This window comes from Brachyhypopomus gauderio, unplaced genomic scaffold (genome assembly GCF_052324685.1).
Source record: "Brachyhypopomus gauderio isolate BG-103 unplaced genomic scaffold, BGAUD_0.2 sc241, whole genome shotgun sequence".
NCBI classification, from domain to species: domain Eukaryota; kingdom Metazoa; phylum Chordata; class Actinopteri; order Gymnotiformes; family Hypopomidae; genus Brachyhypopomus; species Brachyhypopomus gauderio.
The window spans coordinates 56,834-71,085 of NW_027507062.1; the positions used below are offsets into that span (position 1 = coordinate 56,834).

The 14,252-nt window shown below is 52.6% G+C and overlaps 2 protein-coding genes across 2 annotated transcripts in view; one reads left to right on the top strand and one right to left on the bottom strand.

Annotated features, from left to right (window-relative positions):
- Positions 1–3,035, top strand: klhl34 (kelch-like family member 34). The gene has a single exon (XM_076995747.1). It carries the CDS (start codon positions 460–462, stop codon positions 2,221–2,223), a length of 1,764 nt encoding a protein of 587 aa, XP_076851862.1. The 5' UTR covers positions 1–459; the 3' UTR covers positions 2,224–3,035.
- A 2,477-nt stretch (positions 3,036–5,512) lies between these two features.
- cnksr2a (connector enhancer of kinase suppressor of Ras 2a) overlaps positions 5,513–14,252 on the bottom strand; it is a 66,178-nt gene continuing 57,438 nt past the window's right edge. The window contains 5 exon segments of the mRNA XM_076995746.1: positions 5,513–6,715; positions 7,423–7,622; positions 11,865–12,093; positions 12,095–12,175; positions 12,177–12,380. Coding sequence (XP_076851861.1) covers positions 6,485–6,715; positions 7,423–7,622; positions 11,865–12,093; positions 12,095–12,175; positions 12,177–12,380 — 945 coding nt within the window. The 3' untranslated portion in view covers positions 5,513–6,484.

Consider the following 14,252-nt stretch of genomic DNA (forward strand, 5'->3'; position numbering starts at 1 on the left):
CCTGGCCCTTCTAGCGCCGATACACTCAACAGGACCGACGGAAAGCGCACCGGTTTACGGGTGGAGATGCGGAGGGGACCTGGTGGCTTCCCCTCCCCTGTTGTGGGTACTGAGTGTGCAGACATGCCTGTCCTGGGAAAACAGAGGGGCAGATCACAGGACACTCTCCCATCTCTGCCAGAGTCGTAATGCCGGGGGCTCGTGGGCCGTCTATTGGCTGGGGCACCGATGGTTCTCCCCTCCCATCTGAACGTTTAGCCACAGCGTTTACGGGTCAGTCGTCTCAGCAGCTGCATGGCTGAAGAGTGACCTTCTCTCCCTCGTTCTGCAACAGCAAGGCAACTGGAAACGCCCTGTTCCCTCTGTGCTCCTGGTTACCGTCTTTTCTCTTGCCTTCTCTTTTCTCTTTTGGTCTCATCTCTGCCTCATTTGGATCTTATTTCCTCATCTCACAAAGTAATGAGTTACTTTCTGATGCTCAGTAAATCTCACGGTGACGGAGTGCTATCTCACTACCAGAAGTTGCGGACGGAGGGACGGATGTGCGACGTCACGTTGGAGACGGAAGGCGAGGAGTTTCCTGCTCACCGGACCTTGCTGGCCTGCTCCAGCGACTACTTCTGGTCACTCTTCCAGGAACACACGCTGGAGTCCAGGGCTCGCACGGTCAGCCTACCTGCCCTGTCTTCTGCTGGTCTGGCGCAGATCCTGGACTTCATCTACACCTCCTGGATCTCGCTGTCTCCCTATACCCTCGAGAACACCCTGGAAGCCGCATGCTATCTTCAGGTCACACATGCTGTGGATCTTTGTGCTCGGTACATCTCCGACAGCCTCAGTCTGGACAACTGCTGCTTCTTCGCCAACGTGGCTGCCCGGTATGGACTCTCCGAAGCGTTCACTGACGCCAACCGCTTCATTGGGTTTAACATGGCCAAGCTGCTTGGCACCAGCAGTGGCAGGTCTGGGCTGCTGGAGTTGAACCTCGACTCTTTCCGAGAGGTCCTGGGGTCTGAGGAGATGCCGGGGGTGAAGGAGCTGGCCGTGCTTTACCTGGCTCTGGACTGGCTGGCCTGCAACTCCTTACCTGCCCTGGAGAGCAACTCCTTGCTCAGTCGTATCCGATTCGGGCTCATTCCTCCCAGGGAGCTGTCGCACCTGGGCACCCTGAGACCGGCCCTGCGCACGCCCTTCATCCACAGCCTCGTGCAGAAAGCCCTGCATTACCACATGCAGGTTCCTCTCCAGCCGCTGCTGCAGACCCTCCACACCAGCCTGAGAACCACTAGCAGTAGGGTGCTGCTGGTGGGAGGCGGGCCGGAGCCGGACCGGCCCCGGGCCCAGGTGCAGAGCTACGACCAGCACAGCAGGAAGTTCCGCCCGCTGCTCGTCGGCATGCCAAAAAAGCTCCAGCATCAAGGCGTTTGTGTGGTGGGCAACTTCCTGTTCGTGATTGGAGGGGAGTTAGTGGAGGTGGACGAGGAGAGCGAGAAGACGGCGGTGATGACGACCTCCGACCTCGTCTGGCGCTACGACCCTCGCTTTGAGCGCTGGGAGGAGATGGAGCCGCTGCTGCAGGGGAGAGCGCAGTTCTCCTGCTGCGTGGTGGAGGGTGTTATCTACACCATAGGGGGTCGAGGGCCGAGGGGAGAACCTCCCCTGTCTTCGGTGGAGAGGTACAACATGAGGGCAGGTTGCTGGCGGAGTGGGGCACATTTGCCTCATGCGGTCCATGGGCATGCCTGCGCTACTGTTGGCACTGGGATCTACATCTCCGGTGGCATCCATGACACCCAACCAGAGAGCAGTAAGGAAGTACTACGTCTCGATATCTCAGGACCTGCTGCGTGGAAAAGACGTGCTGCGATGTCTATAGCTAGATTCGGCCACCAGATGGCGACGATTAACGAGTGCATCTACACTTTCCTGGGCATGTATGAACAATTTAGTGACATTGAGCGCTACGATCCTGAGTACGACCAGTGGACGAGACTGAGGCCGCTTCTGAATGACCGCTTTTGCTACGGACTGACGGTCACTCCAGGAGGACACGTGCTGATGTTTGGAGGCAGGAAGTGGCAGGACGGACAGGAAGTATGCACGGCAAACGTGCTCGAGTATGATCCCGAATACGACAGCTGGAGAGAAGTGTGTAAGATGCCCGCGCCATTATCGGGGACTCACTGTGCTGTAATGGCTATCCAAGAACCTACAGAAACATAGACGGTAAAGGTCCATTCCATATACACACAGAGAAAGTGAGGGTTTCCACTGCCATGGGGGACAGAAAGAGAGCATTTTTCATTTGGTGTGAGAGGGTGATGAAGGGCGGTCAGCTCAAGGGGAAGAAAGGACAGTCCTGTCATATCCAGACCTGGTGGACTGTAAAGGGGGTGAAACGCCATCAGTCTCTGCAGATGTGATGGGATCTGAACCCCTGAATGTGGAACCACATCAATTTTGGCACTGGATGCATGACAGTGTGACACAAATTCAGAAAACCATGACAGGATCCTGGAGACGCTGGTGTTCCAAACCAAGATTCAGATTCCTGCGAATCCTGCAGTGCTCAACAGCGCAAAGGACAAAGCGGGTTACGTGTCTTTTTGATTACTGAACAGCAGGAGAAACATACAGAGAGGGACTGACCAAGGGCCTTTCGCAGTGTGAACCGAGGGAAAAGTGAAACTCGGAGCTGCACACATCCTTGGACATGAAGTGCATATTTGGCATTGGATCCAGAGAATAGTTGGAGATATTAAGTGTTATGGCGAGTGAAGGTCAGAGACAGAGAGGGTGGAGGAAAGGACAGTGGACAAGAATGAGAACACGTTCAGAGAGGAGCTGAAGGTTGTGGTTAAAATAGCATTTTAGGATATAAGGTATGCAAATTAACCTGAATTCAGCGTGAGCGTAAAAGTCTCTGAGTGTGTGTGGGATGAGGCCTATAGGTGGATAAAACATAGGTAAAAAAAAATTGGCATAACCTAAACGCAGAAAAAAAACATGTTGCTATTCTTTCAAAACTCTGTGAAGGTATGAAACAGGGTCTAGAGTACTTCCCACTGACAGCTGCGATACTAGCTTCTGAAAATCTGATGTTAGTGTAAAACTGTACAGAAGTCATGAAGGGACGTATAAAGTACATTGAATAGGCTACATGTGAACATTTATTTTACTTTGGCTAAAAATAAAATGAAGCTGCTTAGAGTGAAATCTGCTCTGCTTGCTGAATGTTTGGACCGAATCCTTCAAGCTAATCAAGGTAAAAATCAGCGGTTTCAGCGGTAAATCAGATATAGATTGAGAGCGCGATGACGCCTGCATGGTCCCCTGAAGGAGCCATTTAGAGCCATTCACTTTCAATTAGCTGTAACCAGTTTAAAATAAACTAAATGATCAAAGAGTAGCAATAAAACCAAGAAAAGTGAACTTAGGGTGAGGCGGGGGAGGGGCGGCGAACGAGGGTGCACTGTGCGGCCATGACAGGGAAGGCGGGGCTTATCACAGGGCAGGGTGGAGGTGGGGAGATGACTGGAGATGGATGAAGATGAATGGATCTAGCTGTTCATTAGCTTTGGCTGCTGATGGCAGGAGGCCGCAGTGCTGGCTCTGTCATCCTTTGGTGTCCATTAACACTGTTGAGAAGGTCCCCACGCTTACTGGGAAAGAAGAGCCAAGCTGGAACATCTCCGCACATCTCCGAACGTCTCTACGTCTTGGTCTGGCTCAGTGAAAGTATCCAACTGACAAGGGATGGACTTTGGGAATAAGACCTAGTAAACATCATGACCGTGGTTTCATGAGCAAAAGTTTTATTGACTTTAACCACATTAACCTTAAAATTTGAGAAAGCAATGACCTTGTAAATAAATAAGTAAATAAATAAAACAAAGTAAACTTTTCCAGGTAGTAAGCTAAACACACCACATACTGACGGCACTGTGCAAACCACATGCCTAATTATAACAAATAAGGACAGGTAGTAGGATGGATATAGATTTAGTAGGTATGTAGTTAAACGGTAAAGGCAACTTTCCAGATCTGTTCACTATTAATCTGGATATCTTCAACATTTCAGTCAGTGAGTTCACAGAGAGTTAAAAGGGAATGTAGAGGTATAATTCCCATTAAAATATGAAACCAAAATAGACCATAAAATAAAATAAATTAAAATCTGACAGAATTTAAAGTAACCAATGTAGTAATTCCATATCCAGTGGTAAACGTTTGTAGCCTTTTTGAAAGCTTACTGAATCTAACATGATCTACATAGTGATATTGGCTATATAATCACATTATCAAGTAAATAAAACATCCCTTTAGTATAGAAGGAACCTTTTCTACCACAATATGTTTTGTGAGAGAATTCTCTCTCATAGAACTGCAGTGATGTCAATGTACATTATATTACACATATATTAATTGAGTTAATCTTTATCGTACATTAAACTCTGCTCAGAACATTCAAAATAGTCTAAAAATCACACCCAACGTGTCGTCATAGATTCCTCTGAGAGCTTGATTGCTTTTGGTTGTTGTGGACAGTCACTGAAGATGAGAATTCAGCTCAAAGTGAAACACTGAATTACACTCATCTGCCAGCACTGCTGAAAATAAGAAAACAATCCAAGTAAGGTCATCTCAGTTTTACGGTATCAGAGCCATGCAGCTCGTGAAGAGCTTGTGCACTGCAAGTATTTACAATTGCTGTTCAATACCGGTGTGCCGACGTACAATTAATATCAAGAGTGTCGCTGCTGTGGGCAGCTGTCGAGGAGAGTTCTGTAACCAAGGCAACAGCCTCATTCAGCCCGAACATGTGCGGCGTCTGTACCGAGAGCGGAGGAGTGTGTACGATGTCGCCCGCCGCACACGCTCATCAGCTGGAACGCTCGTCACGACGTGTGTGGTACCATGGCATGATGGGGGGGGGGGGGGGGGGGGGGGGGGATGTTCAGAGAGTCAGGCATTAGAAACAAATGGTCAAGTAACAAAACCGACACTGTCTCGACCCCCCCGTTACAAATTTGGCGCCGTGGCCTGAAATACAAAAGCTCCTCTCTGATGAAATGCTGCAAGGCTAGAATATCCGCAGGACCAGTGCATTTTGGGTAGGAGGCTTTTAGGAACCAGCTCCTGGTGTTTTACAACCGCTCGCTCCGTATTAGCGGAGGAGTCAGTGGGACAGCGGGACACAGGGGCCGGTGTGTGCGAGACACTGGGGGTGGTGTGTATGGGACATGGGGGGGTCAGTGTGTGCGGGACACAGGGGCCAGTGTGTGCGGGACAGCACCTGCCCCATCACGTTCCATGGGCAAAAGAGCCAGACCTGTTGGACCAAGCTGGGCTTGTGACACACAGACATGATCATAGTGTTATCAGGGTCATCTATCTATCTATCTATCTACCTATCTACCTATCTATCTATCTATCTATCTATCTATCTATCTATCTATCTATCTATCTATCTATCTATCTATCTATCTATAGATCAAGATAGATAGATAGATAGATAGATAGATAGATAGATAGATAGATAGATAGATAGATAGATAGATAGATAGATAGATAATTATAATACTAGGAGAACCTGGGAGTCCTGGTAAAGCAGATGTCTGCGGAAAAGTTCTATTGTCGTGGGCACTTAGTAAGAGCTACAGGATGGAGCTCCATGTTAAAATAAACGAGGCAAATTCACCAGCACGCGTAGTTTCTGATGTGGAGAGTGAACCAGCCCTTTCAGTGTGACATTTCATCTTATACACAACGCATCCAAACTCAACAGGTGCAACTCACATTTGCCCGTTCAGAGGTCACCAGCCCATGGAGTGCACAAGTGTGAGTGTGAGCAGACCTGTGAGAGTGAGCAGACCTGTGTCACGCACTGATATGGACTTTGTTTTAGAATAGCTGCTCATGGTGGACGTCTAACATGCAGATTCATTAATCGCTGCTCTGACATTCAATTGACTCAGTGTCCTGTTGTTGTTTTGTTTATTCTGTGTCCTGTTGTTGATCTATTGATTCAGTGTCCTGTTGTGATCCTGTCTTTTGTCCCGGGGTTGGGGTGTGGGTGCGTAGGCCGTGTTCAGGTCTGAGCTGACCGTGCGCTTTCTGTGATAGTCCTTGTCTTTCTGGGAATGGTGGTAGCCATGGTAACCCAGCCATGCCAGAGTCCAGCAGTTAAGAGTCCAGTCCGCTGACCGGATGTTTGAAGCACGTCTGTTCCACTCCTGTACCTGGTAGCAGGCAGCCGTGTCTGCAGAAAGGTCCACTTCGTCAGATGTTTCAGTTTTTAACACAGCCAAGCTGTGAATACTGTTAACACAATTCAGCGGGCCAGTTATCTAAGAGTCCTCGTCCCTACAGTACCGGTGGTGTTCAATTTTGAATTTCAAAATTCTAACCATGAATGCAATGTGTTTTTCGACGATCCTGAGACGGGTTAGGGTTAGCGTTAGCGTGCCGGCGCATGCCTGAATCAGACGTGAGTCTCGATGTAGGAGTGTGTGTGTGAGATAGAGGGTGTGCGGGGGGAGGGCTCGGGCGTGGAGGCGGGGCTGGCCTCGGAGTGGGGGCTGGCCTGCCGCTCCCGCTTGGCGTCCGCCGAGAACAGCTCCAGGTACATTCTCTTCCACTCCTGGAACCCGGAGGACGTGAGCTTGGGATTGGCCAGCAGCTTGTCAATCACTGCTATCTCCCCTTCCCTGTCCTATGGGGGCGCAGAAACAGTGGAGGGTGGGCGTGTTACTGTTAGGAGTTCAGACTCACGTCACGCCACAGGATGTTAGCCAACACATAAAGCGGATGCGCTCACTCAGGTGAGCGTAGAGACGAGAGCGTGCGGGGCGGAGACACACACGCGCACACATACTTACACACATACTTACACACACCATGCTAGGTTCAGAGTCCTCTGGCACTGTGGGCCTCACCGCCCAGAGAAACTACCATATTTCCTCCCTTAGAGGCTGACGCCTACGACACCCACAATGCAACAGGAGTCTGCCGCAGGACAAGCACACAGCAGTAGCACGGAGGCCCCAGCGGAGGCGACCTGAGTACACCCACAGGCCCAAAAGACCGGGAGCCGGGGTGACCCAGGTAGAGACGAACCCCAACCAACCCACAGATCCTGTGACACAGCACCACCAGATGGCGCTCCAAGAAGCCAGGCACATGTTAGGAGACAGCGAGACACAGATGAGGCTCTAAGACAGCAGCACGGTGGGCAGTCATGTTTACCCCTTTAACCCCCCCCCCCAATCCAGCAGTGCTGCAGCTGTCTTCTGAGCCCCGTGGACGCCTGGACGCATGATCAGGGGCAGAGTGACAGGCAGGACACACACAGACGCGCGGGACACACACAGACGCGCGGGACACACACAGACGCGCGGGACGTGCCGGCGGCCCCGGTACCTTCAGCGTGCTCTGCAGGATACGCAGGCGGTGCACTTTGTCGTTGAGCAGTGGATCGTCACAGCGGCGCACGAAGGAGTGTTTGAAGTCCAGACGGCTGGAGAGACGCCGGCCGCCCAGAGGGGACAGGCTGGCACGCTCCAGCGCCCGGTACAGATCACCCAGCGAGTCCGCCTGGCCAGCCCGCTCCCGCTCACCGCCTGAAGGGGGCGCCACACACACACACAGTCAGATGGAAGTGGGCAAATGTCAGCGGTAGACGCCAAGCACAGTAAATACTATGGGTCACTCCTGGCTGGGTGCCTATCGTTCATCCTCAGGCTGAGAAACGGGCCTGTAATGGTGGCGTCTCCCAAAAGCTGTTGGGTCTTAATTATTCATTAACGGCACAGAGATGTGAAAACATCCAGCTCTCTCCTCACTTCTCTCGTCTGTCTCTACATCCTTCATCATGTCCTCCTCCACCCACACACGTTCTCCCAGCTTGCAGTCTCAGTGCACGCACACACACGCACACACACACACACACACACACACACACACACACACACACACACACACACACACACACACCAGCTATGTCTGGCCGTTTTTTTCCCTCTCAGCTTTGAACATTTCTTCCTTTGACACAGATACGCATCCTCCTTCTCCCTCTCTCCCTCGCACACGTGCACAGCGCTCGTGCACACGCGCTCACGTGCACACTCGCAGCCTCCACGCACAAGTACACGCACACACAGCCCCCACGCGCATGCGGAGAGAGGCAGAGAGCCGTATTTACGAACGCCCACTGCTACGGTGCTCAAAAGCGCACGCAAGAGGAACGGAACAAGAGCCGTGAGTACAGGCCCCGGCACGGGCCGAGCTGATGCCTGGCGCCCACGCCGACATTTAGCCGACGCCCACGCGCCCCTCCCACTCCCGCTCCCTCTCGCCTCGGCACCCTCTGTGCTCTGAAGTGGGCCGTCCCTCACTACGGGGAGGGGGGGGGGGCACTGCTGGTTTTCCTCTGTGCTGTATAGTTTGAAGGTGTGGGCGTGTGTGTGCGGTTGTCAAAGAGAGACCAGGGACTGAGAGACGGAGTGAGAGAACACGACAGAGTGAAACAGGGGGGAAGAAAGGGAGCGAGAAAGAGAAAAGTACTGAAACAAAATGATGGAGGAAAAGTATGTGTGTGTGTGTGTGTGTGTGTGTGTGTGTGTGTGTGTGTGTGTGTGTGTGTGTGTGTGTGTGTGTGTGTGGTCTCTGTGTATATCTGCGTGCGAAAAAGGCAGAGATGCAGCATGTAGTGACCCCCTGGGGTCTGGGTGTCTGTGCGAGGCATGTGGCCCGTGTGTAATTAACTGGAATTGATTGTGTTTGGAACATGGAGACCTGCTTTACCTCAGGCGGATTCTCATACACGTGAAACAGTCCGCGTGCTCATGCACTACCACGCATCGCCACATGAGGGCAGCAGGACCCCACACCACTGCGGTTAACGACCTTAGCGCCTTCAGTGCTGATGGGAGAATAGCTTAGTCATGTCTCTTGTTATAATTATGGTCAGGGTTTAGGCAAGGTTTGTCATATGTTAGAGCAAATGTATCTACCCAGAGCACAGATGGCACGTACAAGGTAAAGGAAAACGAACTAAAAGAGGAGATTCCTTTGACTCAGAGCAGGTCACATAGACCATTAAAAACCTGTTGTCGATTGCTGAATCTCTGTAATAAAGTTTCCAGCTGTTGGTCTGAGTGTCTGCTCCTTGACGGGAGCTCTGCACTAATGTTAAATTCTCCGGAGCACCACTCAGCCGCCGGTGCTGGATTAGGGAATGAGTCCTTTGGTCCTCACTGTCAGTGGCTTCTGGGGACCTGCGTGTGGTCCAGTCATAACTGATGGGATCTTCTGCTCCCTGATCTCCAGCAGGTGGTGGAGCAGGCGGAGAACCGTCCTGTGAGGGTGACTAACATCCACCCGCCTCCGTGCATAGAGAGACAGAGGGAGTACGAAAGAAAGAGAGAAAGGAGAGGGAGAGGAAAGGGAGAGAGACTGAGAGAGACGGAGAGATGAGAGGGAGATGGAGAGTGAGGGAATAAGGAGGGAGACAGAGTGGTTAAGAGAGTGAATAAAGGCCTGTCCGTCAAGAGCCTGGGCTCCTATATCGTTTAGATACAGCACATAGCTGGACTGCACCGCTGACAAAGTGAGCTGAAGTTGGGGGAGGGGAGTACTGAGAGGGGAGGGGAGTATTGATGGGAGAGGGGAGTACTGAGAGGGGAGGGGAGTATTGATGGGAGAGGGGAGTACTGAGAGGGGAGGGGAGTATTGATGGGAGAGGGGAGTATTGAGAGGAGAGGGTGGTACTGAGAGGGGAGGGGAGTATTGAGAGGAGAGGGGAGTATTAACGGGAGAGGGGAGGGGAGTATTGATGGAAGAGGGGAGTATTGATGGGAGAGGGGAGTACTGAGAGGGGAGGGGAGTATTGATGGAAGAGGGGAGTATTGATGGGAGAGGGGAGTATTGATGGGAGAGGGGAGTATTGATGGAAGAGGGGAGTACTGAGAGGGGAGGGGAGTATTAACGGATGAGGGTGCTGAGATCACAGCAGTGATACCAAGTGGAAGGTGCAGACCTTCACATCTAACACATGTAACCCTTTTCAGGTGAAAAAAAAATTACATACCACTATTTCTGGGAGAGGAGTGCATGTGTGTGTCGGGGTGTGTGTGTGTGTGTGTGTGTGTGTGTGTGTGTGTGTGGGAGAAGAGAAGAGCGTGCATGCGTCTCAGCACAGCAAGCAGCAGAAGAACAGAGCGCTAAGAGAAGAGCGTGCATGCGTCTCAGCACAGCAAGCAGCAGAAGAACAGAGCGCTCTGCTGACGAATATCCACCAACACACCCACCACGCGTCCCACTGTGCTTGATCGGAAGGAAGGAGGAGAAAGAGAAAGAGAGGAGGGAGGAGAAGAGAGAGAACAAGAAAGAGAAGGAGAGAGAGAGAGAAAGAGAGGAGGGAGGAGAAGAGAGAGAACAAGAAAGAGAAGGAGGAAGGAGAAGAGAGAGAGAGGGAGGAGAAGAATCTAGATCCAACTCATGTCTAGTACCAGCACAACAAAGACGGTTTCGACCAAACAAAGAAATACAACAAAACACCACAAACCCACAGAGCCTACTGCTGGAAAATGTCCCGCAGAACCTACTGCTGGAGAACGTCTAGCAGAACCTACTGCTGGAGAACGTCCCGCAGAGCTACTACTATAGAACGTCCCGCAGAGCCTACTGCTGGAGAACGTCCCACAGAGCTACTGCTGGAGAACGTCCCGCAGAGCTACTGCTGGAGAACGTCCCGCAGAGCCTACTGCTGAAGAACGTCCCACAGAGCTACTGCTGGAGAACGTTCCGCAGAGCCTACTGCTGAAGAACGTCCCGCAGAGCTACTGCTGGAGAACGTCCCGCAGAGCTACTGCTGGAGAACGTCCCACAAAACCTACTGCTGGAGAACGTCCCGCAGAGCCACTGCTGGAGAACGTCCCGCAGAGCCACTGCTGGAGAACCTCCCGCAGAGCCACTGCTGGAGAACCTCCCGCAGAGCCGACTGCTGGAGAACGTCCCGCAGAGCCGACTGCTGGAGAACGTCCCGCAGAGCCGACTGCTGGAGATCATCCTGCAGAGCCGACTGCTGGAGAACATCCTGCAGAGCCCGAATCTCAGGTCCAACTGCCCTGTTCTGCCCTGCTCTTTATATCTCATGAGCAGGACTACAAAAATTTTTTGACCGTTTTTGTGGGGAATTGAATGGCACATCAAGCTTCTGTGAAACAATACAATACACAATACAAACCGAGAAAAAATCCAGACTGCAGCAGCCCTTCACACACCTGAACTCAGCTGCTACTCGCAACACCATCACACGGGCCATCAATAATAAATGTGCTCTGTTGCAGGGCAGCTGCTTTCCTGTGCACTTTTAATAACGCACTTTCTGGTTTATAACAAACTGGAATTCTACTCATTGGAACAAAGACGCTGCATGTAAACCACACTGTTTAATGGTGGCAGACACCCTCATCCGGGTAGACTAGATGGCACAGTGGTGCAGGACTGGGAGAAGTTACGAGGTTCTGCTTTATAAAGGCAAGCCTCTTCTGTCCTGGCGTGACTTTAAGGGCATTACTTTAATCCTATTAGCTTTGCTGGAAGGTTCAGTGATGGGTGACATACTGTAAGTAGACATATTATCCTGGACCATTCCTACCAGGTAATAAAAAAATATTAATCATCTACAACACTGCCTCAGAGTCATCTATGGCAGGCTAGTGTTTATGGACAATAACGTAGCAACCATGTAGACAGCAGTAGTAAATGTCCTAAAGCATACCGTATTATATGGTCTATATGTGCTAATCATCTGGTGGGATGTTTTGTCCGCTCTATGGCGCCCCCGTGTGAGGGCTTACCGTCGGTGCAGTAGCTGTGCCTCAGCTCTCTGCGAGGGCCGTCGCGCTGCTCGGCGATGCTGTTGGAGGGCGTGAGGAGGGCGCGCAGGCCGCCGTCGCGGGGCAGTGTGAAGCTTCGGGGCTTCCCGCCTGCGCCTGCGTCCCGCAGTCTCTCGCCAGCCTCCTCCGCGTCGTGGAAGGGTCCGTAGTGGTCACGCAGGAGGGCCCGCTGGGCGGGAAGCGTGGACTGGGCGGCGGTACTCGGGCGACAGGCCCACGGCCGGCTCGCAGAACACGGCGTCCTCCAGGGGAAGCGTCTGCAGGTAGTGCAGGGCCGGCGCTGGTCAGCGGCGTCTCAATCAGGTCCTGCCACGAACGGCGCTGGCTGGTGGACTTGCGGGCAGGCGAGACGCCGCCGCTGCTGCTGCCCCCCGGTGGCTCAGAGCGGTACTCCTCGTGAGAGGAGCGGGACTGCGAGGTCTCGGTCGAAGACAGACGTCCGTGCTTCGGCTCTGGATACGGACTTGTACAGCTCATCTGTGGGGGGAGAGAGAGGATGAGAGAGAGAGAGAGAGAGAGAGAGAGGAGAGAGAGAGAGAGAGGAGAAGGAGAGCTTTTAAGCTGATGGAATACAGAACCACCATCTTGCCCTGCCCTTGTAAGTTACAGACAGGGCAGGTATGGGGCGGGTATGGGGCAGGTATGGGGCAGGTATTGGGGCAGGTGCAGGAAGGGGTCATGCTCTCTGCCCTGTCCTTTAAACAACAAGACAAGAGGAACGTTCTCAAGTGGATCCAGATACAATTAAAGCCAGAGAGAAGAGAGATAGAGAGAGAGAGAGATGGGGAGTAAGAGAGGGAGAGAGAGAGAGGAAAGGACAGAGGGAGGGAGGACGGTGCAAGTTGTGTTTGGACTGTATATATTGATTGAACAGAGGAATGAAAGGTGAGTAAGCCAGCTGATAAAGGAATCAGGTGGCAATAGAGCACCTCCCCTTTCCCTGTAACAGAGCACCTCCCCTTCCCTGTAACGCAGCACCTCCCCTTCTCTGTAACGCAGCACCTCCCCTTCCCTGTAACGGAACACCTCCCCTTCCCTGTAATGGAACACCTCCCCTTCACTGTAACGGAGCAGGAATACCTCCCCTTCACTGTAACGGAGCAGGAATACCTTCCCTTCACTGTAACGGAGCAGGAACACCTCCCCTACCCTGTAACGCAGCACCTCCCCTTCCCTGTAACAGACCACCTCCCCTTCCCTTTAATGGAGCAGGAGGCACCTCCCTTTCCTTATAATGAAACACCTCCCCTTCCCTGTAACGGAGCACCTCCCCTTCGCTGTAACTGAGCACCTCCCTTTCCCTGTAACGGAGCACCTCCCCTTCCCTGTAACGGACCACCTCCCCTTCCCTGTAACGGACCACCTCCCTTTCCCTGTAACGGAGCACCTCCCCTTCCCTGTAACGGACCACCTCCCCTTCCCTGTAACGGACCACCTCCCTTTCCCTGTAACGGAGCACCTCCCCTTCACTGTAACGGAGCACCTCCCCTTCGCTGTAACGGAGCACCTCCCTTTCCCTGTAACGGAGCACCCCCCCTTCCCTGTAATGGACCACCTCCCCTTCCCTGTAACGGACCACCTCCCCTTCCCTGTAACGGACCACCTCGCTTTTCCCTGTAACAGAGCACCTCCCCTTCACTGTAACGGAGCACCTCCCCTTCGCTGTAACAGAGCACCTCCTCTTCCTGTAACGGAGCAGGAGCACCTTCTCTTCCTTGTAACGAAACACCTCCCCTTCCCTGTAACGGAGCACCTCCCCTTCCCTGTAACAGACCACCTCCCCTTCCCTTTAACGGAACACCTCCCCTTCCCTGTAATGGAACACCTCCCCTTCCCTGTAACGGAGCACCTCCCCTTCACTGTAATGGAGCACCTCCCCTTCGCTGTAACAGAGCACCTCCTCTTCCCTGTAACGGAGCAGGAGCACCTCCCCTTCCCTGTAACGGAACACCTCCCCTTCCCTTTAACAGAGCACCTCTTCTTCCCTGTAACAGACCACCTCCCCTTCCCTTTAACGGAACACCTCTCCTTCCCTGTAATGGAACACCTCCCCTTCCTGTAACGGAGCACCTCCCCTTCACTGTAACGGAGCACCTCCCCTTCGCTGTAACAGAGCACCTCCTCTTCCCTGTAACGGAGCAGGAGCACCTTCTCTTCCTTGTAACGAAACACCTCCCCTTCCTGTAACGGGGCACCTCCCCTTCCCTGTAACGGAACACCTCCCCTTCCCTTTAACGGAGCACCTCCTCTTCCCTGTAACAGACCACCTCCCCTTCCCTTTAACGGAACACCTCCCCTTCCCTTTAACGGGACACCTCCCCTTCCCTGTAACGGAACACCTCCCCTTCC

What these genes read in the sequence shown, in the direction of transcription:
- klhl34 (XM_076995747.1), top strand. Translation starts at nt 460, where the DNA reads ATGAGTTACTTTCTGATGCTCAGTAAATCTCACGGTGACGGAGTGCTA.